Source organism: Mustela nivalis, assembly GCF_964662115.1.
Source record: "Mustela nivalis genome assembly, chromosome: 13".
NCBI classification, from domain to species: domain Eukaryota; kingdom Metazoa; phylum Chordata; class Mammalia; order Carnivora; family Mustelidae; genus Mustela; species Mustela nivalis.
The window spans coordinates 92947631-92969942 of record NC_139032.1 but is presented as its reverse complement, the minus strand read 5'-3'; the positions used below and the strand labels follow the sequence as shown (position 1 = coordinate 92969942).

At 48.3% G+C, this 22312-nt stretch overlaps 1 protein-coding gene across 21 annotated transcripts in view; it reads right to left on the bottom strand.

The window, feature by feature from the left end:
• The window catches only part of EHMT1 (euchromatic histone lysine methyltransferase 1), a 134886-nt gene extending 113418 nt beyond the window's left edge, over positions 1-21468 (bottom strand). For 7 of the 21 annotated variants that reach the window (XM_082696384.1, XM_082696401.1, XM_082696403.1 and 4 more), the window contains exon 1: positions 21329-21468. In XM_082696384.1, coding sequence (XP_082552510.1) covers positions 21329-21391 — 63 coding nt within the window. In that variant the 5' untranslated portion in view covers positions 21392-21468. The remainder of the gene's footprint in view (positions 1-21328) is intronic. The other 14 variants (XM_082696395.1, XM_082696402.1, XM_082696404.1 and 11 more) reach the window with 8 other exon arrangements.
• Between the last annotated feature and the right edge of the window lie 844 nt (positions 21469-22312).

Sequence of the window (22312 nt, the reverse complement as noted above, 5' to 3'; positions counted from 1 at the left end):
CCTTGACTCGTCTTCATGTCTGTGCTCCATTCTGCACAGTTGTGTCACCTGTTCCAGTTCACTACCTACCGCAATAGTCAAGATACTGAGCAGTTCCATAACCTACTGTTGAAAGGATCAGTTGGCTTTGGGGCAAAGAATGGATAGGATAAGTACAGCAGGGAAACAGAAAAACTAGGAAGACCAGTTAAGGAGTGCGTGCTATAATCCAAGAAAGACCTAGTGAAGATTTGGATCCAAGCAATGACACTGTTAGAGGGACAGCAGTGGTGGCACTGAACTGTTGTCCTGTGGATACAGCCAAAAAGACTTTCTGATGGACAGAACGAAAGATGTACGGAAGAGCAAACCTAAGAATGATTCTTAAAAGGAAAAAATGTAAATTTTTATATCGACTTGAGAGAACTAACATGATGTCCAAGAACAGGAAGTATCTTTCCAGGGTTTAGGTCTTTTGTTTTGGGAAACTGTATTTTACACTATTTCTTTTTTTTTGTACATAATTAAACTCACTTCAGAGTATTTCATCTTTCGTGGTGGTGGTGTAAAGGGCGTTACTGTTTGGTATATTTGAAGGCTATTGATTTTTTTTTTAAGATTTTATTTATTTATTTATTTATTTTTAAAGATTTTATTTATCAGAGAGAGAGAGGGAGAGAGAGCGAGCACAGGCAGACAGAATGGCAGGCAGAAGCAGAGGGAGAAGCAGGCTCCCTGCTGAGCAAGAAGCCCGATGTGGGACTCGATCCCAGGACGCTGGGATCATGACCTAAGCCAAAGGCAGCTGCTTAACCCACTGAGCCACCCAGGTGTCCCAGATTTTTATTTATTTATTTGACAGAGACACAGTGAGGAGGAGTGGGAGAGGGAGGAGCAGACTTCCTGCCGAGCAGGGAGCCTGATGCAAGGTTTGACCCCAGAACCCTGGGATCATGACCTGAGCCGAAAGCAGACGCTTAATGACTGAGCCACCCAGGCACCCCAAGGCTACTTATTTTTAGAAGTCAATTTTATATCTAGTTGCTTTACTGTTTACCATTTCTTTTCTTTTTTTTTTTTTAAGATTTTATTTATTTATTTGACAGAAAGATCACAAGTAGGCAGAGACAGGCAGAGAGAGGGGACAGCAGGCTCCCCACCAAGCAGAGAGCCCGACGTGAGGCTTGATCCCAGGACCCTGAGATCATGACCTGAGCCAAAGACAAAGGCTTAACCTACTGAGCCACCCAGGCACCCTACCATCTATTTTCTAATTCTTTTGCCTCTAATAGTTCTTGTCTGATTACACTGCTTAATCCCACCAATAAAATGCTGACGATTAACAGAGATGATAAGCAGCCTAACTTTGTTACTGACCTCGGTGGGGATGCCTCTGGGGTTTCCCCACTAAGTAAACTGGATGAGTGAATGCTGGGTGACAGACAGGAGGGAGAGGGGAGGAGGCAGCATAGGATGAATGGGTAAGGGGGTAGGACAGAGGATGTCAGTTAGACAAGCCTGGAAGATCCTGTCCCAGCTGAACTGTGGCACAACTGGAGCCTTATTTAAGAACCCTGACCCAGAGGTCCCAGTCTGAGGTCCTAAGCACAGAAACTGCATAATAATAAATTTCTGCTGTTTGAAGCTGCCAAGTCTGAGGGACACACATGACTCCTCATGCGATGAAAACATGCACAATGCCAACTGCACAGGGTTCTTGTCAAAACGGTTTAATCTCTCTCCGACCACGAGCAAACAAAGCAGATACAGCCAGCCTGTGGGTCACTGGACAGAGCAAGTGACCTGGTTGCCTCAAAACTGTACATGTCATTAAAGATTTAAGGGGCTATGGGGCTGGGCCTATTCCAGACTGAAGAAGACAAAAAACCAGACTACCAGATGCCAAGCATTCTCTGTGATTTTTTACGTCCATGAAGGACACATGGAGACTAACTGGGAAAATCTGAGTATGAACAACATACTGTAGGTACAGACTGATAATAGTATCACATCAATACTGAACTTCCTGAATTTAACTACTATGCTGTGATTACATGAGGATTTCCTTGTTTTTAGGAGATACCGAATGCCTTGGGGTGAAGAAACATAACACATGCAACTTGTTCTCTACGGGGCATTACGAGCCTAACACATCAGAGAGAGCGAAACGATGCTGTCACTGACGAGTCTAGGTGAAGCGCATGAGTGCCCACTCAATACTCTTTGACATCTTCTAAAAGTTTGAAAATTTTCAAAATAAAAAGTGGGAAAAAATCTTTAGGGTTACTACTCTGATTTAAATTTCGTCTGTTCATTTCCCAAGTTTACATTCAAAACTTTAAGTTACTTTCTTGCTGTTAGAAGAGCTAAAGTCAATAATGAAATACTTCACTGTACAAGATCAACAGATCCAGCAAGTCAGGTAACAGAGGGTTAAAAGCTATTAAACAAAACCAAAATAAGTCCTATTATAAAAACTACTACAGGGCACCTGGGTGGCTCAGTCAATTAAGCCATTAAACGTGCCCACTCTTGGTTTTGGCTCAGGTTGTGATCTCAGGGCCGTGGGACTGAGCCCCTCATCAGGCAGTGCACTGAGCACAGAGGCCCCTTGAGATTCCCTGTCCCTCTCCCGCTGTCCTTCCCGCCACCCCATGTGCTCACTCACAAGCTCTCGCACATGTTCTCTCTCTCCCTAAAATAAATAAATCAATCTTTAAAAAAAAAAACCTACTGCATGGAAACCCTACCAGCATGGAAACGTCTTGATCAACACTCCTGCAACAGCCTTCAGGACACAGCCTCTAGCCAACAAGCAAAACCCGTCAAAAATCCCAGTAAAGACTCAGCTAAAAGGTCCTAGAACACAATCCCAGAGGACAGCCCGCAGGTCTTCCTACAACTTTAATAGGAATGGTGACTGGGTTTCCCAGCCCACAGCCCTGTCACAGGATAAGTGCCTTCCCCACAAGGAGGCAGGGGAGGGTATGTCCACAGCAGCACCCGGAGGCCTGCACAAAGAGCCCTCCAGGCAGAGACAAAACAGCCAGGGGGCCACAGGGCCTGGAGCCTGAGCTGGGGGAAGTGATAGGAAAAGACATTAAGTAGCCCAAGGCCTGGGGCCACGCACAGCCTTGCCGGCCCGGCAACGCACTCACAAGGCAAAGGAAGGCTGCCTGCACAGCAGAAACACTCCATGGACACAGTAGGTGCCTGAGCAGAGATCCCGGAGGCCGTGGGGAAGCAGGAAGGAGAGGCGGCATGGACCCCAGCAACAGCCCCGGTGGTGGGTGTCAGATGACTCTACAGGCAGAGCCAACCCCCGTTTTCCGGCCAGTCACTACAGGATGAGCTCAGAGGTTAAGTCAGAGCTCCAGGTGCGCTCACTGGGTTGAAGGCACCCAGCACCCTCCCAGTACTCAAGCCATCCCCACACCTGGAGACCAGACAAAGGTAAGGCTAGGGGTGCCTGGGGGGCTCAGTGGTTAAGTGTCCACCCAAGCTCATGACCCTCAGGGTCCTCAGGTCATGATCCCGGCGTCCTGAAATCGAGCCCCGCATTGGGCTCCCAACTCCGCGGGAAGCCTGCTTCTCCCTCTGCCACTCCCCCTGCTCACATTCCCTCTCTCACTGTCTCTCTCTGTCAAATAAATAAAATCTTTAAAAAAAAAAAAAAAGGTGAGGCTGGGGTCCACACAGCACTGCCTGAGGTCACTCAGGGTAAGGACACAGAAGAGGGGGACCAGGATGAGGTCCTGGGGCACTTGAGTATCTAGAGGTCAGGCTCCATAGGAAGGTCCTGCAAACAAGACGGAAAACAGACCCAACAAGGTAGGTAAAACCATGCATGTGAGGTGTTCTGGAAGTGCACTGAGGAAACCGAGCACTCCTCTTTTCTTGAGCTGTGTCAAATGATGTCAAGAGATCTGGGAAGATGAAGGCTGAGAACCGACGGACTTCGTAACACCTAGGTTAATGCTCAACGGGCAGGCTTGGTAGGTCCTGAAGACACCAAAAGAATGAAGTCTGAGTCACCAGGATTTAACTTATAGAAAAGTAAACAAGCGCATGAGCACGAATACCTCGTGTTTGTAAAGCCAAGGGGACAGGATGTACAAACTGGAAAGCAGCTAGGAGTCCAGTTCCAGCCCATCTCTATGCTCAAGAGGTGTGCGGCAATGCTGGACGAAACCCCAGACCTCCCACCATGCCAGAGCCCATTACCACACTCACCCCCGAGGGCTGCAGGTGAACGCACCCTGCACCCTACCGGGCTCCAGCTCCCCGAAGCTCTGATCCACACAAGGGCACCTGCACTCGACTCCACAGCTGAGTAGCCACCCACCAGCCCCTCTCCAACTGCTGACTAATCTCTCCTAAGCCTTTGCTCCCTTATCCACAGAATGGGGGCATTCCTCCAGCCTTCCACTAAGTCCTCTTACTCTCTGACCCTTTTCTTGGAGAATTCATCTCTCCTCCTCTCCCCTAGATTACAAGATTCTCATCCTAGATAGTCGAAAAATAAATGCAAACTCCAAACGCTCATGCTAGGGCAGCACTGCCCAATAAAAACAGAGGATGAGCCACAAGTATAATTTTAAATTTTCCAGCAGTCAAACTAAAAAAGAGTACAAAAGGAGTAATTTTAATGAATTTTACTTAATCCGATACATACCCAAAATATTATCATTTCAGCATACAATATAAAATAATTAATACTAAAAAACTACGAAGTATCTATAAACCAGTGTACATTTCACAGAGCACACTCCAGTTTGGTGTGGACACATTTCAGGTGTTCAAAAACCAAAGGAGGCTACGGCCAGCTCGTTGGGAGGCGGCAACCACTTCTCCAGTCCAATCTGCACAAGTGGAGAAGCCAACCTTCCTCCAAGACTCCATTAGGAATTCTGAGCAAGACACCTGTGGTATCCGTCGGCAGCAGGCATGAACACACCAGCAGCTTCCTCTAACCAACCCTCTAACTAAACAGTGAAGAATGTCCTCTTTGCTGCTTCTGTAACATTTTTCTCTCTTGTAACAGCAAGTATCAAACTGTAATAGTGCGCGTGGTTCTCAAAACTAGAACCAAAGAGCCTCTTAAGCAAGGCCCCATGTTTATCTTCAGGGGGCTCCAAGGTCAAAAGCTGACAAACAAAAGGCATTAAATGTCCCCAAAACAAACTAATGAAGAAACAAACAATAAATGGTTCCTGTCCACATCTGGATGCCGGTGAGTTCCAAAACACTTACCCTAGGACACCACCAACTGGGGAAAAATCCATAAGCCAATTTTGATTCCTTCTCCTTTTTCATGAAGTTTTACAACATTTATAGATCACCTTAGGCCTGGGCAGGTGCCGGGTACTATGCAAGGGGTAGGAAACCAGTAAAAGTTACAGCTTCCAGTCTAGTCATTAGCACATTAACAAAGAAATAAAGAGTTTCCAGTCTAGTCATTAACACATTAACAAAGAAATAACGTAGAAAGGAACCAGTAACTAAGACACAAAGTATGTGGGGCACCTGGCTGGCTCAGTAGGTAAAATACGGGTCTCTTAACCTCCGGGTCACAAGTTCAAGTCCCACGCTGTGTGGAAAGATTACTTAACAACACACCCACACACACCCACACACAAAGTACCTGTTCTAACAAAGGACAGGATGCTCTGGAACCCCAGGGAGCACATCTCCATCAGAGGTCAGCAAACCAGAGCCTGACTCCTGTTTCTCTACAGCCGAAAGCCGAAGATGTTTTTGTTTTTCAATTGTAAAAATCATCTGAAATTCAAATCCCAATACCCACACACAGAGTGGCACAGAGCCTGGCTCACTTGTCCACACACGGTTTGTGGTCTGTTTCTGCTACAAGGCAGAGCTCAGCAATGACAGGCAAACGCACCTGCACTGAGTGCCATCTTTTAGCCACACTGTGACTGGACCTATTGTCACTGTCATGACCAGTGCATACCCACCACATCAAAAGAAAAAGAAAAAAGAATATTTGGGGCTTTGATTTTTTTTAATGTTTTTTAATGTTTTAATGTTTGAAATTCACAGATTATGATGTTACAGACTCCAAAAGCAAAGCACTAGGCTTATCAAGCAAAGACACCGTAACTACAGTAAAAAATGGGCATCGCAAACAAAGCACACACCCCAGATGTCACAATTCACAGGAAAGCAATAACCAGAAAAGTCAGAAAATTCTAAGAAGCTCAACAACTCCACAAATAAGATGAACTCAAAGAGATACTCACCCAGACACATCGCAATCAAACTGCTGAAAGCCAGAGGATTTTGAAAGCAACAAGAGAAAAGCAACTTAATGACATATAAGAGAGACCCTCAATAAGATTAGGCTCTGATCTCTCATCAGAAACCACAGAGGCCAGAAGACAGTGGGATGACACACTCAAAGTGCTGAAAGAATGTCAACCAAGAATCTACACACACCAAAGTACTTTTATAAATGAAGAAGAAATTAAAGCATTTAACATTAACAAAAGAGGGGCACCTGGGTGGCTCAGTGGGTTAAGCCGTTGCCTTCGGCTCAGGTCATGATCTCAGGGTCCTGGGATCCAGCTCCGCATCAGGCTCTCTGCTCAGCAGGGAGCCTGCTTCCCCCTCTCTCTGCCTGCTTCTCTGCCTACTTGTGATCTCTCTCTCCCTCGGTCAAATAAACAAATAAAATCTTTTATAAAAAATATATTAGCAAAAGAATTTGTCACTGGCAGACCTACTCTGTAAGAAATGTTAAAGTCCTCCAGGTAAATCTCAAACAGTATAAATGCACTTTTAGTTGTAACTATTTTCTTCTGCATGATTTTTTTTTCAAGATTTTATTTATTTGTTTGACAGAGAAGAGTGGGGGAGAGCACAAGCAGGGGGAGCAGAAGAGGCAGAGGGAGAAGCAGGCTCCCTGCTGAGCAAGGACCTCCCCACCTTGGCAGTGGGCATCTGCCCCAGGACTCTGGGATCATGACCTGAGATGAAGGCAGGTGCTTGACCAACTGAGCCACCCAGGTGCCCCTCTTCTGTATGATTTTAAAAACAACTGCATAACACAACAATTATAACTGTAAATCTGTGTGGATGGTCACACTGCATACAACAACATACAAAGATGGAACTTGTCTGACAATAACAACACAAGAAGAACAAAAGAAATGGAGCTATACACAAACAAGTTTTTATATACTATTTTAATAAAACTGGTATTCATCCAAACTAGATTGCTACAAGTTAAAATATTAACTTTCTTTCCCCAAGGAAACAAATAAAAGTACAGTCAAACAATGAGGGAAGTAAAATGGCACACTGGAAAATATTTAACACAAAAGAAAGTAATGGAGTAACAGGAACAAAATACATAAGATACATAAAAAATAAACACCAAACTAACACGTAACTCCTGCCTTTTCAGTAACTGCATTAGATATAAGTGGATTAAATATTCCAATTAAAAAGCAGAGACTGATGGATAAAAAAATATATGATCCAACTACATGCTGTCTGCAAGACAGACCTGAGGTTGAAAGATATGAAGAGATTAAAAGTAAAAGCTGGGAAAAGGGCTACAAAGAGAAACCACAAGCCACAAGCAGAAGGGCTCCGTGGCTATCAGACCACATGGGCTGCCAGAACCAGAGAGGGACACTTCATAATGATGAAAGGGTCACAAGTACAGGCCCATGTAACAACTATACACACACAACTAACAACAGAACCTCAAACACATGACGCAAATGCCGACAAAACTGAAAGTATACCTGGAGACTCCAGAAACCTACTGCCAGTAACAAACAGAATCACTAGGAGACAAGGAAGAGCGAGACGGACGCCACACCGCAGCCCGGCTCCATCTGGGGCACAGAACAGCCGGTCTAAGGGTGGCACAGAACATGCAGCCAACACTCTTTGAGACAGAAAAATATCTGAGCCATATTTGTAAAACCTAACAAAATGAAGTTAAAGTATGCCCTCTGACTGTCAGGGAATTATGCTAAAAATCAATGGAACACGAAAGCCTAGGAAATAGCTACACACTTGGAAATCAAACAGCACACTTCATGTGTGGGTCGGGTGCCTGGCTGGCTGGCTGGCTGAGTCGGGAGAGCGCGGACACTTAATCTCAGGATCGTCAGTTGAAGCCCCACACTGGGCAGAGAGCCCACTTAAAATACAAATAAATGAATAATCAATCAACCAATTTATGGGTCAAAGATATCACCAGGGAAAACAGAAAATATTCTGAACTGAAAAAAATGAAAACACAGCAAATCAAAATTTACAGGAGACAGTTGGTTTTAGTTTTCTAGGGCTGCCATAACAGAGTATCATAAATGGGTGAATTAAAACAACAGAAATCATTGCCTCAATTCTGGAAGCCAGAAGTCCAAAGTCAAGGTGCCAGTTGGGCCATAACTTCTCTGCTGGCTCTAGGGAGGTCTTTCTTCCCTCTCCAGCTTATGGAGTTTGCCGGGAAGCCTTGGTATTCCATGGCTTGTGGGAGTCACTCCAGGATATGGCTCTCCTTTCGCTTTCCATCTTCACACTGTCCCCTCAGTCCATGCCTATCCTCACAAAGCACTTTCCTCTCTTACGCCAGCACCAATCGCCTTGTACTAAGAGGCATCCTATTCTGGACCTCATCTGAATTTGTCTATAATGACCCCATTTCCAAATAAGGTCACATCCTGAAGTATGGGGTGAGCAGGGGACTTCAATGTATTTTGGGGGTAGGAGGGGTCACAAATCAACCATAACGCAGCTTAAAAAGTGCTTTGAGGGAAATGTATACCTCAGACTCCTATATCACAAAAGAACTCAAACCAAGACCCTAAGCTTCCACCTTAAGAAACTAGGAAAAAGGCAAATTAAACCCAAAGCAAGCATAAGAAAGTAAATAAAGATTACAGTGAAAATAAATGAACAGAAAATTAAAAAACAATAAAGAATATCAACAAAATGAAGTTATTTCTTTGAAACTTCAACATAACTCACAAACCTCTGGTTAAACTGACCAAGAAAAACAGAAGACCCAAATTACTAACCAGGACTGAAAGAGAGACTATCACTACCCACCCTCTAAAAAGAGAGAGAATTATATGGGAACACTCTAAGCAACTGTGTGTCAACCAAGGAGAGGAAATAAACAAATTCCTAGAAAGACATAAAACATCAAAAGTGACTTAAGAATAGAAACCCTGAATACCTAAAACGAGTGAGGAAATTAATGGTGAAAAAAACTTCCAACAGAGAAAAGCCCAGACCCAAACTCCTTCAGAGTGAATTCTACCAAACATCTAAAGAACAAGTAACACCAATCCTTCACAAACACTTCCCAAAAAAATAGAATATACTTCCCAACTCATGAAGCCAGTATCACTCTCACACCAAACACTCAAAGACGTCAACAAAAAAGAAAACCACAGACCAATAATATCCTTCATGAATACAGGTGCAAAAGTCCTCAACAAAATACTACCAAACCAAATGCAGCAAGACGTAAGAAGAGTTAGAGATCATGACAAAGTGGATTTACTGCAGAAACACTGAACAATCAATGCAATACACCATATTAATAGAATAAAGAATAAAGCCATATGCTCATCGCAACAAATGCACAAGCACTTAAAACTCAATACCCTTTTCCGGTTAAAACCAAAACCAGGGGCATCTGGGTGGCTCAGTGGTGTTAAAGCCTCTGCCTTTGGCTCAGGTCATGATCTCGTGACCCTGGGATGGACCCCAGAGTCGGGCTCTCTGCTCAGCAGGAAGCTTGCTTCTCCCTCTCTCTCTGCCTGCCTCTCTGTCTACTTGTAATCTCTCTCTCTCTGTCAAATAAATAAATAAAATCTTTAAAAAACAAACAAACAAAACTGGGAATAGAAGGTAAGTTCTTCAACCTGATGAAAGGCATCTACAAAAAACCCACGGCTAACATCACACTTGATGATGAAAGACGAAAAGCTTTTTCCTAAACACAGGAACGAGACAGAGACGGCTGCTCTCACCACTTCTATTCAACGTATTACTGGAGGTTCTAGTTAGAGCAACTGGGCAGGGAAAAGAACTAAAAGGCACCCAGATTTGAAAGGAAGAAGTAAAATTCTTATATGTCTATTCTCGGATGACATGATCTGTATGGTTGAAACTTGAACAGTGCAGAAGGTCAATGTACCGACCCCCACGCAGCCAAAAACCCAGGTATAACTTCGGACTCCCCAGAAACTGAACTAAGAGCCTTCTGTTGACCAGAAGCCCTAGCAATAATATAAACAGTGAATTGACACGTTCGGTATATCATATACTGTATTCCTACAACAACATACACCAGAGAAGAGTGTTAAGAAAATCTTAAAGAAGATACTTCAGAGCACTTACTGTGCTGTGTTTATCAGAAACAATCTGCATGTAAGTGGACATGCACAGTTCAAACCCACGTTGTTCAAGAGTCAACTGCACACACATACATTTTTCTACATATGTGACGAACATTACTAAAGTTCCCCCGGAAACTGTATTTATGTTCTGGTTACATGTCTTACTGAATCTGTTTAAGGTGAGGACAGATACCAGGGAACCATAATGGCAGATTCTAACAACTTCTGTAAGGAAAGAAGAACAGATGGGCAGATGAGCCAGAAGTGGGAGAACACCCGACCTTCCACCAGCCGTAACCCAGCTGGCGTCGTTTTTCACTCTAGCACTCACGGAGCTCACGAAACACTGGCGAAGGACAAGGGTGCACAACCAAGCCTCTCCAAGCCTACGTGCCAGCCTTAGAATCTGATGGGGAGAAGACCTCGACTCCAAAGACAGAATCAGTTTGACTACCAGCCTAGCAAACACTGTCCAAACTACACAAGACAGAGAACCCTCTAGACCTTTCACTGGGTGTCAGATGCTTTCCGTGTAATACCAAGACTCACTTCTTCCTTTGAAACTAATGTAATATTGTGTGTCAAATATACTTCAATTAAAAAAAAAAAATCTATCTCTCCTTTCCCATGAGTTTGTACTTCATGGAAACCAAGCAATTTTTTTTTAAATATTCCAGATAATAAATGAAGAAATTCTGCCATTTTGCAATTAATGATCGTGAGCAATAAACAGCAATGATTCTATGACTGTTAACGTCAAAAAGCAAGATGACCAGACTTATTTAAAAAAAAAAAAAAGCAAACCTCAGTACTAGTTACAAGGTATTCTAGCTAAAAAAAAAAGTTTTTAAAAGACAAACCTACATCTGATGCAGCCTCTAACCCTGGGCTGTCCAACTGAAAGATAATGTAAGCCACAAGCATGGGCCAGTTCTGTAATTTTCAATTTTCTAGTAATCACATTTTTTAAAAAAGATTTTATTTATTTATTTGATAGGCAGAGATCACAAGTAGGCTGAAAGGCAGGCAGAGAGAGAGGAGGAAGCAGGCTCCTCGCTGAACAGAGAGCCCGATGTGGGGCTCGATCCCAGGACCCTGGGATCATGACCTGAGCCAAAGGTAGAGGCCTCAACCCACTGAGCCACCCAGGCGCCCCTAGTAATCACATTTTAAAAAAGAAATCAGAAGCACAAATTAGGGGCAGCTGGGTGGCTCAGAGGGCGAAGCCTCTGCCTTTGGCTCAGTTCATGATTTCAGGGTCCTGGGATCAAGCCCTGCATCAGGCTCCCTACTCAGCAGGGAACCTGCTACCAGCCCCCACCCCCCCCCCGCCCCGCCTCTCCCTGCCTCTCTGCCTGCTTGTGATCTCTGTCAAATAAATAAATAAAATCTTAAAAAAAAAAAAAAGGCACAAATTACTTTCAGTATTATTTAACCCAATATATCCAAAATATGTATTTCAACACGTAATCAGTATTTTTTGTATTAATGTGATACTTTACATTCTCTTTTTCACACTAAGTTTTCAAAATTCTGTGTGTATTTTGTACTTACAGCACATCTCAATTCACACTAGCCATGTTTCAGCTGCTCAAGAGCGGCATGATGGCTAGCACAATGGAAAGCAGCAGTTCTGGATCTTAAATATTAATACAGTAGATATAGAGAACAGAGGAGCACGTTCATACAGCAATGCAATCAGCAAAATCAAGATTATGGAAAGCCTGGGGACAAATGAACCATCATCTTCAAAGAAAAATAAAGAAATGACAATTGATATATTGAGATTTGAGAGAAATCAAGGACAATGAATAGATCATATTTTGTTCCTAATTTGAAATGAATAAGAAATATGAACAGGGCGCCTGGGTGGCTCAGTGGGTTAAGCCACTGCCTTCGGCTCGGGTCATGATCTCAGGGTCCTGGGATCGAGCCCCGCATCGGGCTCTCTACTCAGTAGGGAGCCTGCTTCTCTCTCTCTCTCTCTGCCTGCCTCTCTATTTGTGATCTCTCTGTCAAATAAACAAAATCTTAAAAAAAAAAAAGAAACATAAACAGTAACTACGTATTTACTGACCGAAATATCTGTGTGAACTGAAATACAGACTCAGTGATGGCGTGGGGACTGTCCCTGGAGGGGGACTGCTGGTGCAGGGAGACAGGTGTGAGGGGTTCACTCTTCCACCATAAATCTACTTCTAAACAGGCCTGAAAAGTTCCGTAATAAGAAGTCTGTAGTATCTACGCATGTCCTTGCCAGTACGGGTCCCCATAACAGCACCGGTAACCGGCCAGAGGGCTGAGTGCCAGGGAACAAAGGGGAGGGCCGTTTCACTTTATACTTTTTTTTTTTTTTTTAAATTTTGATTCATGTATCTGTCTTACCTACTCAAAAAATTAAATTTACACATACATATACTTTGGTTCCATTCACTGGCCTCTGCAACTCCACCATGTCAGCAGGCCCAGGCCTACCCCACCGGTCCGCTGCTTCCTCTCTAGCCTTCCTTCAATCCACTCTCCACACAGCCGCCAGAGTCGTCTTTCTAAAATAGCTTTCTGCGCCTAAAATCCTTCAATGACTGTCTACAGTGCTTCGGAAACCACCAACTCGTTACCAAGGCAACGAGACCCTATATGACCCAGCCCTGCCTCGCCAGCCTCCCCTCGCGCCACTTGCCCCTTCTGCCCGAGTATTCCACCCTGTATCAAAGGGTACAGACTCGCCCAATTCATGACTGAGGAAACTGGGCCATCTCCACACAACACACGGTGTGGCTATGAAACCTGTGAAAGGTGTGGATGCGCAGGAACTCATCCCGAAAGAGGAGAGTGCAAACAGCCCACACCCAACCCTGCTGCTTGAAGGAGGAACGTGCGCATTCATGGGGTCAGAAACAAACCGATGAAGATACTTGGCATTCTCAGGTTCCAATTTTCTGAATGTGTTAAAACCCCATTTTTTTTTTTAATAAAGCAATGTACGCATCGAACCTCACTGTTCCAATTCACGCCTGACCTCCTGTAAGACCTGGACTAGCCCATGGTCCTCAAGCAGCCTTTCCAATCCCAGGGGCGGCTGCCGCGGTGAGTGCCAAAGCACCGGCCTTTCCCTGCTTGGTAATACTTGCTCTACTACATTTTTACATTTTGTGAAATGAGGCAACGATCTCAAAACGTGCCTGTCCTCTCACAGTATGCGGACGAGCACTTCACAAACAGAAGGTGCCCAAGAAAGGCTTACAGACCGCGGGAAAGGGCATTTTAAATACACTCTGATCGGAACTTCCAAACAAGCCTACTGAAAGTGGGCTGCAAAAAGCAGTCCAGAAACTCTTCTACGCACAATCCCAACTGACAGGGATGCAACTGGGAAAGTGACCTCTCCTCTCGGAAGACACCATTTCAAAGGAAAAGCCACCTTCAAAGAAAGAGCTGTTTTTCAAAATGCAAAACCTGTGAAGGGATTTTTTTTTTTAAATAACTGAAAATACTAGGAAGTTAAATAAAAGCAGAACAGTAAACCGGAGGACTTCTCAAAACCTGGAATGGACACTTTCTGTACCACACCTACAGCAGGCCAGAGGGACTGGGCTCCAACGGTTACTCCCTACATGACCGGCTGAGTCAAATCAAACTGCCCACTTACTATACGATAAAAGCTCCCACCAAACACGGTTAAGTCCAATGAAATGCCAAACATGAAGTTCCTAAAGAAAAGATCCCAAAACAAGGCTCTTATTAGTTCAATTATTTTTAAAGACAAATTTAATAAAATGTGGTCAAACAAAACAAAACTGTTTTGGTTTTCTGTTTGGTTGTGTGTTTTTTTTTTTTTAAAGATTTTATTTGACAAAGAGAGCGAGAGAGGGAACATGAGCAGGGGGAGTGGGAGAGGGAGACGGACATAGGCTCTCCGCTGAGCAGGGAGACTGATATGGGGCTCAAGCCCAGGACCCTGGGATCACGACCCAAGCTTAATGCAGACACTGAACGACTGAGCCACCCAAGCACCCCTACAAAACTGATCTGTAACAGGACTGGAGCCAGAAGCAGGAAACAAGGACTGTAGCCCCCTCTGGCAGCGATCACACGAGAGATCTCTAACAACAGGCTACCCAAGGTGTCCTTCTGAGCATTAGGGTCAAGATACATTCATTGCTCTTGTTTATCTTTATTAGGATCCAGAACTTTCCCCAGTAATGAGTCCAGAAACACAAACACACAGATCCTGAGAGGGGCAGCCCTTTCCACAAGGGAGCTGTGCTTTTAGTGTGGGGGGAAACTCACTTCTCAAAATTCACAGTAAATGCTTCTGATTTCCACATGGCAGAACACTTTCCACCCCACTCCCTTGTTAAAAATCAACCAAAGACAAGAACAGAAAAGAGACACATGAACTCCACCTAAGACACATCTGAAACCCTACACGGAACAGGAGCCGGACGCTAGAGGACAGCTAAATCACCGCACAGGGCAGAGGAAGAGGAACCTAAAGGAGGCCACTGCTGAGAAGCAGGCTGACTGACCCCAAAGAGCCCTGGGAGGCTCAGAAGATGGGGGAGATGTCTGGAGCTAACAAGGAGTGTGGGTGTGAAAACCCACCTGGAGGGCGTTGGACTCTCAGGCCCACAGGCCCACCTACACACTCAGACAAGCACCCTCAGGTACTTGCAGAGACCAGAGGCTGGCTCTCTAAGTCCTCTACCAGAAGTGTGCCACTTGGGGCCCGTGGGCACAAAGAACAGGAATAAGCTCCACAGTTGAAAGCAGGGACATTAGGTCAAGGCTATGTACTGAGCCACGGGAAGACCCCTCCTCCCAGCCTTTAGCCCAGCTCCAGAATACCCAGCTTAACGCCAACACAACAAGAGACTAAAGGAGCCTTCTCGGAGGAAGCCACAGGGGGGGGGGGGGCCAGGAACACGTGAAGGACAACCAACAAAAGTCCGTCATCACCATCACCAAAGCCACAAGTGAATAAGCACCAAACACTTGGCTTTCCATTTTTAGCACTTCATTCTTTTTTTTTTTTTAAAGATTTTATTTATTTATTTGACAGACAGAGACCACAAGTAGGCAGAGAGGCAGGCAGAGAGAGAGGAGGAAACAGACCCCCTGCTGAGCAGAGAGCCCAATGCTGGGCTCGATCCCAGGATCCTGAGACCATGACCTGAGAAGGCAGAGGCTTCACCCTCTGAGCCCCCCAGGCGCCCCTTTAGCACTTTATTCTTAAAGATAAATAGCCAAGGACCACCATACACTGGAAGAAGCTTTCCAAAAAGAAAGAAAAAGATCAAAAATGAAGCAGCAGGGACGCCTGAGTGGCTCAGTGGGTTGAGCCACTGCCTTCAGCTCAGGTCATGATGCCGGGGTTCTGGGATCGAGTCCCGAATTGGGCTCCTTTCTCAGCGGGGAGCCTGATTCTCTCTCTGCCTCTGCCTGCCACTCTGCCTGCTTGTGATCTCTCTCTCTCTCTCTCTCTCACAAATGAATAAACAAATCTTTAAAAAAAAAAAAAAAAGCAGCAGCAAAGAGGAATGCAGGCCAAACAGAAAAATTCTGAAAAACAGTAATTTTAATTTTTTCTTTTTTTTAAGTAGGCCACAGGCCTAGTGTGGAGCCCAGTGTGGGGCTTGAACTCACCACCCTGAGATTAAGACCTGAGTCCAGATCAAGAGTCAAACACTGCACGCCTGTGTGGCTCAGTAGGTTAAGCCTCTGCCTTCAGCCCAGGTCATGATCTCAGGGTCCAGGGATCGAGCCTCACACTAGGCTCCCTGGTCAGCAGGGCGTCTGCTTCATCCTGGCCCTCAGCCCCTCCTCCCTGCTTGTATGCCTTCTCAAATAAATAAACAAAATCTTAAAAAAAAAAAGTCAATGCTTAACCGACTGAAGCATCCAGGTACGCCATAAAATCAGAGACCTTTTTTGAACCTTTAACTGTATTTTAGGGGCATCTGGGTGGCTCAGTTGTTAAGGGTCTGCTTAGGCTCCGGTCATGATCCCAGAGTTCTGGGATCAAGCCCCGAATCGGGCTCCCTGCTCAGCAGAAAGCCGGCCTCTCCATCTCCATCTCCCACTGCGGTACTCCCTCTCTCGCTCTCTGTCAAATAAATAAAGTCTTCCAAAAAGAAAAGTTTTAACTGTATTTTAAGAAATTTAACTGAAATTGGGGTGCCTGGGTGGCTCAGTGGGTTAAGCCTCTGCCTTCGGCTCAGGTCATGATCCCAGGGTCCTGGGATCGAGCCCCTCATTGGACTCTCTGCTCAGCAGGGAGCCTGCTTCCGCCCTCCTCTGCTTGCCTCTCTGCCTACCTGTGATCTCTGTCTGTCAAATAAATAATAAAATCTTTAAAAAGAAAACTTAACTGAAATTTAGCAGACACTGTATATATTAAACAAGAATAGGAGGCATTAAAAAAGGAAGAGAGAATAAAGAACACGAAAATACAAAAAGAAAAGTTAAAAATTCAGTGAAAGAACACTCAAAAATGCTCCCAAAAAGTAAAACAAAATGATTAAGACACGACCCGGATGAAAAGCTTTTAAAAATTAGAATACTGGGGTGTCTGAGTGGCTCAGTAGATTAAGTGTCCAACTCTTGGTTTCAGCTCAGGTCATGATCTCAGGATTGAACTCTGCAGAGTCTGCTTGAGATTCTCTCTCTCCTTCTGCCTGTGCCCCTCCCCCTGCTCAAGTGTACTCTCTCCCTCCCTGCTCTAAATAAATAAATGCTTTAAAAAAATTAATTAAAAATAAAAATTAGAATATTTAGTACAGGAAGTACAATATTCAACCGAAATAGTAGAAAATAAACTATCTCAAATATATTATACAAAATATCCTACCAACAAAAGGGCCTCAATCTCCAGATTTCAGGCTACTTAATATCCTGCATGATAAATGAAAGAAGGCTACCATTACGACACATCATAAAAATTAGGCAAATCATGGATGCAATGATCCTAAAAATTTGGTGAGGGAATAATGGCTAAAAGGATTGAAAATCAAACTGGACTTCTCAACAGCAACAATGAAAACTAGAAGACATGGGAGCAATAACTTAAAAATTACTTCCAACCTGGAATGACAAGCCCAGCCAAACGTAATCGTTCAGTGTGGTGGTAAAGTAAGTACATTCTCAGACATGCAAACCCCAGAAGTTTGTCTCCCAAAAAGCTACCGGTAAGCTATTAGAAAATGTGTTCCACCACCACAAGTAAGTACACACACAGAGGGAAGCCATTAGATGCATGGAAAGGGGTTCATCACCAGAGAATGATGGGGACAATTTCCAGGATGCCCATGTGCTCCAAGTCAAGAGAACAAGCGCGTCCTGACTTGGGCCGAGTGACTCAGGAGCACTGAAGAGGGTAATGGTGAGGTGACAGGGCTAAATGGAGGAAACTGAAATTAGCACTTCACAAAACAGAAAGTGCAACAACGGTATTCTGAGGTTCAAAGGAAACCAGGCAAATGAAAAACGAGGCCGTCATTAACTCCAGGAAAGAAAAGAAGCTGTGCAAAAAAAGAAATGGAGGGCGCCTAGTTGGCTCAGGTGGTAGAGCCTGTGACTCTGATCTCAGGGTTGTGAGTTCGAGCCTCCCATCGGGTGTAGAGATTACTTAAAAATATAATCTTAAAGGGTAGGTGGTGGCTCAGTTGGTTCAGCATTCCGCTCTTGGTTCTGGCTCGGGTCGTGACCTCAGGGTAACAGGATCAAGCTCTGAGTTGGGCTCTGGGCTCCGCACAGAGTCTGCTTAAGATTTTCTCCCTCCCTCTCTGCCCGTCCCTCTGCTCACATGCTCTAAGATAAATAAAATCTTTTTTAAAAAATAAAATCTTAAAAATAAAAGGAAAATATAAAGGCGATTATAGTTTACCACCTGGCTCAGCATGGCACAATAATGATCTGAACAGACTGATGATTTTGGATATGAATAGAACCAAAACTGTGAGTGTTCTAGATAACAGAGTATGAGAGAACTCAAGTTATCATCTATCATTAGCAGAAGCAAACAAATAAGCCCTAAAGTTGATGAGTGAAGACACGGCAACCCACGCATATTATTTAAGTACACAAAGTAAATGTCAGAGAGTGTCAAGTGGCTGTTGCCCCTCTAGAAAGTAAAAAGGAAGAGAACAGACTTTTTTTTTTTTTTTAAGATTTTATTTATTTGGCAGAGATCACAAGTAGGCAGAGGGGCAGGCAGAGAGAGCGAGAGGAGGAAGCAGGCTCCCTGCTGAGCAGAGAGCCCAATGTGGTGCCCCGAGGACGGCCTTTCTAAAGGTCTTTTAGAGCTATGTGACTTTTGGGGCGCCTAGGTGGCTCAATCATTGAGCACCTGCCTTCAGCTCAGGTCATGATCCCAGGGTCCTGGGATGGAGCCCCACATCAGGCTCCCTGCTAGGGGGGAAGCCTGCTTCTCCCTCTCCCCCTCCCCTTGCTTGTGTTCCCTCTCTCCCTATCTCTCTCAGTCAAATAAACAAATATAATCTTCAAGATGAGAAAAAAAGAAAAAAAGATTCTCTCTCCTTCCAATTCTGCCCCTCTCCCCCCTTACCCTGTTCTCTCTCTCTCTCTCTCTCTCTCAAAAAAAAAACAAAAACAAGAACAAAAACTATTTGACTTTTTTTTTTTTAACTTTCTTCAGTTTTGTTGTGCTTGGTTTTTGGGGGGGGCGGCAGGGGGTGTCTAGGTAGGCTCCACACCCAATGTGGAGCTTGAACTCACCAGCCTGAGATCAAAAGTCTTGCCCAATGAGACAGCCAAGCACCCAGCACTATTTGACCTTTTAAGGGAGGTCCTTGGCATATAATAACAAAAAATAAGTTTTAAGAAAGAGATAACAAAGTTGCCACCCTTCTAGAAGAGCAAGCAATCAGCCCAGGAAAGCCCTCTTGCTAAAAGGTCACATTTTGCTGGGTCAAAAACCTTAAGTCAAGTGCCTTACCCCATGCTCTGGTCCTGGGCAGTCCTGAACAGATAGATATTAAACCTCAGGAGCCCCCACTTACTAATCCACAAAATGGGAGCAGGAGATATATCCCAGTAGCTTATTAGTTCTCTTTAGTGTGAAAAAGTGGTGACTCTCTTTCTAGGTCAAGGAAAAGAAAAAAGAATAAACATGCAATTCGGTAAGTTTCAAGTGTTCACCCTGCTGACTTCGTCGTGGGGCAATCACTGAACCCTGCTCCGGTGTAAGCACTTCCCAGATTTAATGGCAAGAGACGACCCCATGCCTATCCACTGCCCAGGAGGCCCCTTACCCTATCATGCACCTCCACCGTAAACACTTAAGATCCTGAATGTAGACCCAGAGCGCTTACGAAGTGAAAACGACCGCCACAGACACGGCACATGTCCAGTGAGCTAAACTGCCTGCATCCATCTTCCCAGCGCCAGCTCTGAGACCCTGGGGTGCGCTGTCCCTGTGTCATCTGCAAGCGGGAACAGCGCCGGACCTACCTCAGAAGACCGCCGTCAGGCTTTACTGAGTGAACTCGCGCAAAGCACTACGACGGACTGGACACCGCGAGAGGCTGGGTAGGCGCAGGCTGCCATCACCGTCAGCGGCGCTCAGGAAGGCCTCTCTTCCAGGCTGGCTGCGGAATGAGGGCCGTGGCGGGGTCATCCGCTCACCGGCTATTCATGAAAAACCTACTACGTGCCAGACACCCGACAAGTGCGGGTCCCGCCACCGGCTCTGCTCCCGGCCGTGCCCTCCTCGCCGGCGGCGCAGAGCAGAACAGCACCTGCTGCACAGAGCCGAGCAGGGTGCGGGAGACGAGTCCCCTAAAGCAGTTCAGAGCCTGAGCCGCAGCGACGGCTCGGGAAACACCCCGACTCGCGGCGCGCCCTCTCTCCACGACCTGCAGGGGACTTCTCGCGCCGCCTCGCTCCCCGACTGCCCCGGAGCCTCACCCGCTCCCGGAGCGCGGACAAGCTCCAGCAGTGCCCCGGCTCCGCACTGGAAAACGCCCCGCGCCCTCCCAGCTTCCTCCTCACCAACAGTCCCGAAGACACCGGGGAAAGCTCCGCGACACGGAGAGCACCGGCCACCGGGACCCAACGCACAGCCAGCCGTGTGCCCGGCTCCTGCCCGGCGCCTCGCCGCGCCCCCGATCTCCGCAGCGGCCCCGCGCCGCGGACCGCGCGCCGAGCACTCGCAGGACAGCTCCGGGGGCACCGCCTCCTTCCACTCGGGTCCCCGGCCCGCCCGACGCCCGCCCCGCCTGGGCTCGCGCCTCTCCCCGCGGCGCCGCAGCGGCCCGTCGCACGGAGTCGGGGTGCGGCGCGGCCAGCGGCAGGGAAACACCGGGCCCCGGCATCGGCGCCGCGCGAGCGAGGCCGCGGGAACTTTTCGGGTCCGCAGCCCGGCCGCGCCGTCGGCTCGGCGCGCCCGCGCGGGTGACAGGCGCCGGGGCCGGCGGCATTGTCTGCGAGCGGCGCGCCGGCCGGCCAACTTTTCCGAGCGCCGGGGCCGCCTCTTCCGAACAAAGTGAAAGGTCAGCGGGCGCAGGAGCGGCGCCGGGAGCGCACGGCCTCGCCTCGGCCGCGCCGCGAAGTTGGCCGGCTCGCCCCACTTTCCCTTTTGTCCTCCGCCCCTTCCGCGGGGCTCCCGGCCGAGGCCCCGGGCGCGCGGGGGCGGGCGGGCGGACGCGCCCGGCCTGCCCTCTCCCCGCGCCGCGCCCGCCCGCCCGCCGCCCGCCGCCGCCCCCCGCCCGCCCGCCGCACAAAGCGCGCCCCGCGCGGCGCGGCCCGGACGCCGGCGGCCTCGGCCCGGCCTCGGCCTGAGGCGCGGCGACGGCGGCGGCGGCGGGGAGGCGCGGGCCCGCCCGGTCCCCTCCGTCTCGGCGCCCCCGCCCGCGCCCGCACGCCCGGGCTGCCCGCCGGCTCCGCACCCGCCGGCTCCACGCCCGCCGCCCCCGCCGCCGGCCCGCCGCCCCGCTCCTCACCTCGGCATCGGCGGCGGCCATGGCCCGGGCCCGCAGCGTGGCCCCGCCCCTCCCGCGCGCCATCGCCCCGCCCGCGCCTCGCGGCTCAGGGCGGGGCGGGGCTGGCCGCGCGCGTCTGCGCCTGCGCCCGCGCCCGCGCCTGCGCACGACGGCGCGGCGTGCGGCGTCCCCGGCGCGAGCCTGCGCCGGCCGGAACCGGGGCGCGCTGGCCGGGCGGGGGGCGGGGCTGGGCGCTGCGGCCTTCCGGAGGCGTCGCGGCGGCTGGGCGTCCTTCTCTCCTTGTCACCGATATCTTTTCCTTCTACGTGGGCATTCGGGTGGGCTGGCGGGGGTGGAGAAGGACCCCTGACCTCTAACCCCGGACACACTTCTCCTCGCGGGCCTTCGCGGAAGGCGGGTCCTGACTCGCGTCCCAGGGCGGTGCCCGGGCTCGGGGGTGCTCCCAGCTGGCGGGCAGGGGCTGGCTGTGAGGAGTGCCGCCCGGGAGGGGGCTTCTGGGCGTACCCGTGGTCGGGGTGCCGCCGCCGGGGCGTCGTACCGACCGACAACCGGCCCGGCCGGGGAGAGCAATGTGCCGGCGGCGGGGGACGTCTCGAGGAGGAGGGTCGCCTCTGCGGGGGCCCGGATGAGGGGAGGAGCCTTGGTTAGGGTCGCGTCCCCGCGCGGGTGTGCTCCGGCGGGGGCGGGGGCGGGCGCGCCTCGGGAGGGTGTCCCGGGAGGAGGGCGCACCCTGGACGGGGACCGTCTTCTGCGCGGGGAGGCCCGGGCGGGGTCTGTCCCCAGCAGGATCGCCCCCACTGGTGGCGGGGGGCTCCGCTGAGGAGGTGCGCCCCGTCCGGGCGGCCTCCCGGGGCCAGCCCGCGTCTGCGAATCGGCGCCTGCCCGCCGCTCCCTAGGCCAGGCCTGTATTTACCACCTTCGGGAGTGCAGAAGGGCAGACTGGAGTTGGGGTTCGCGGCGGGAACTGAGGAGGCCCGAGTCGAA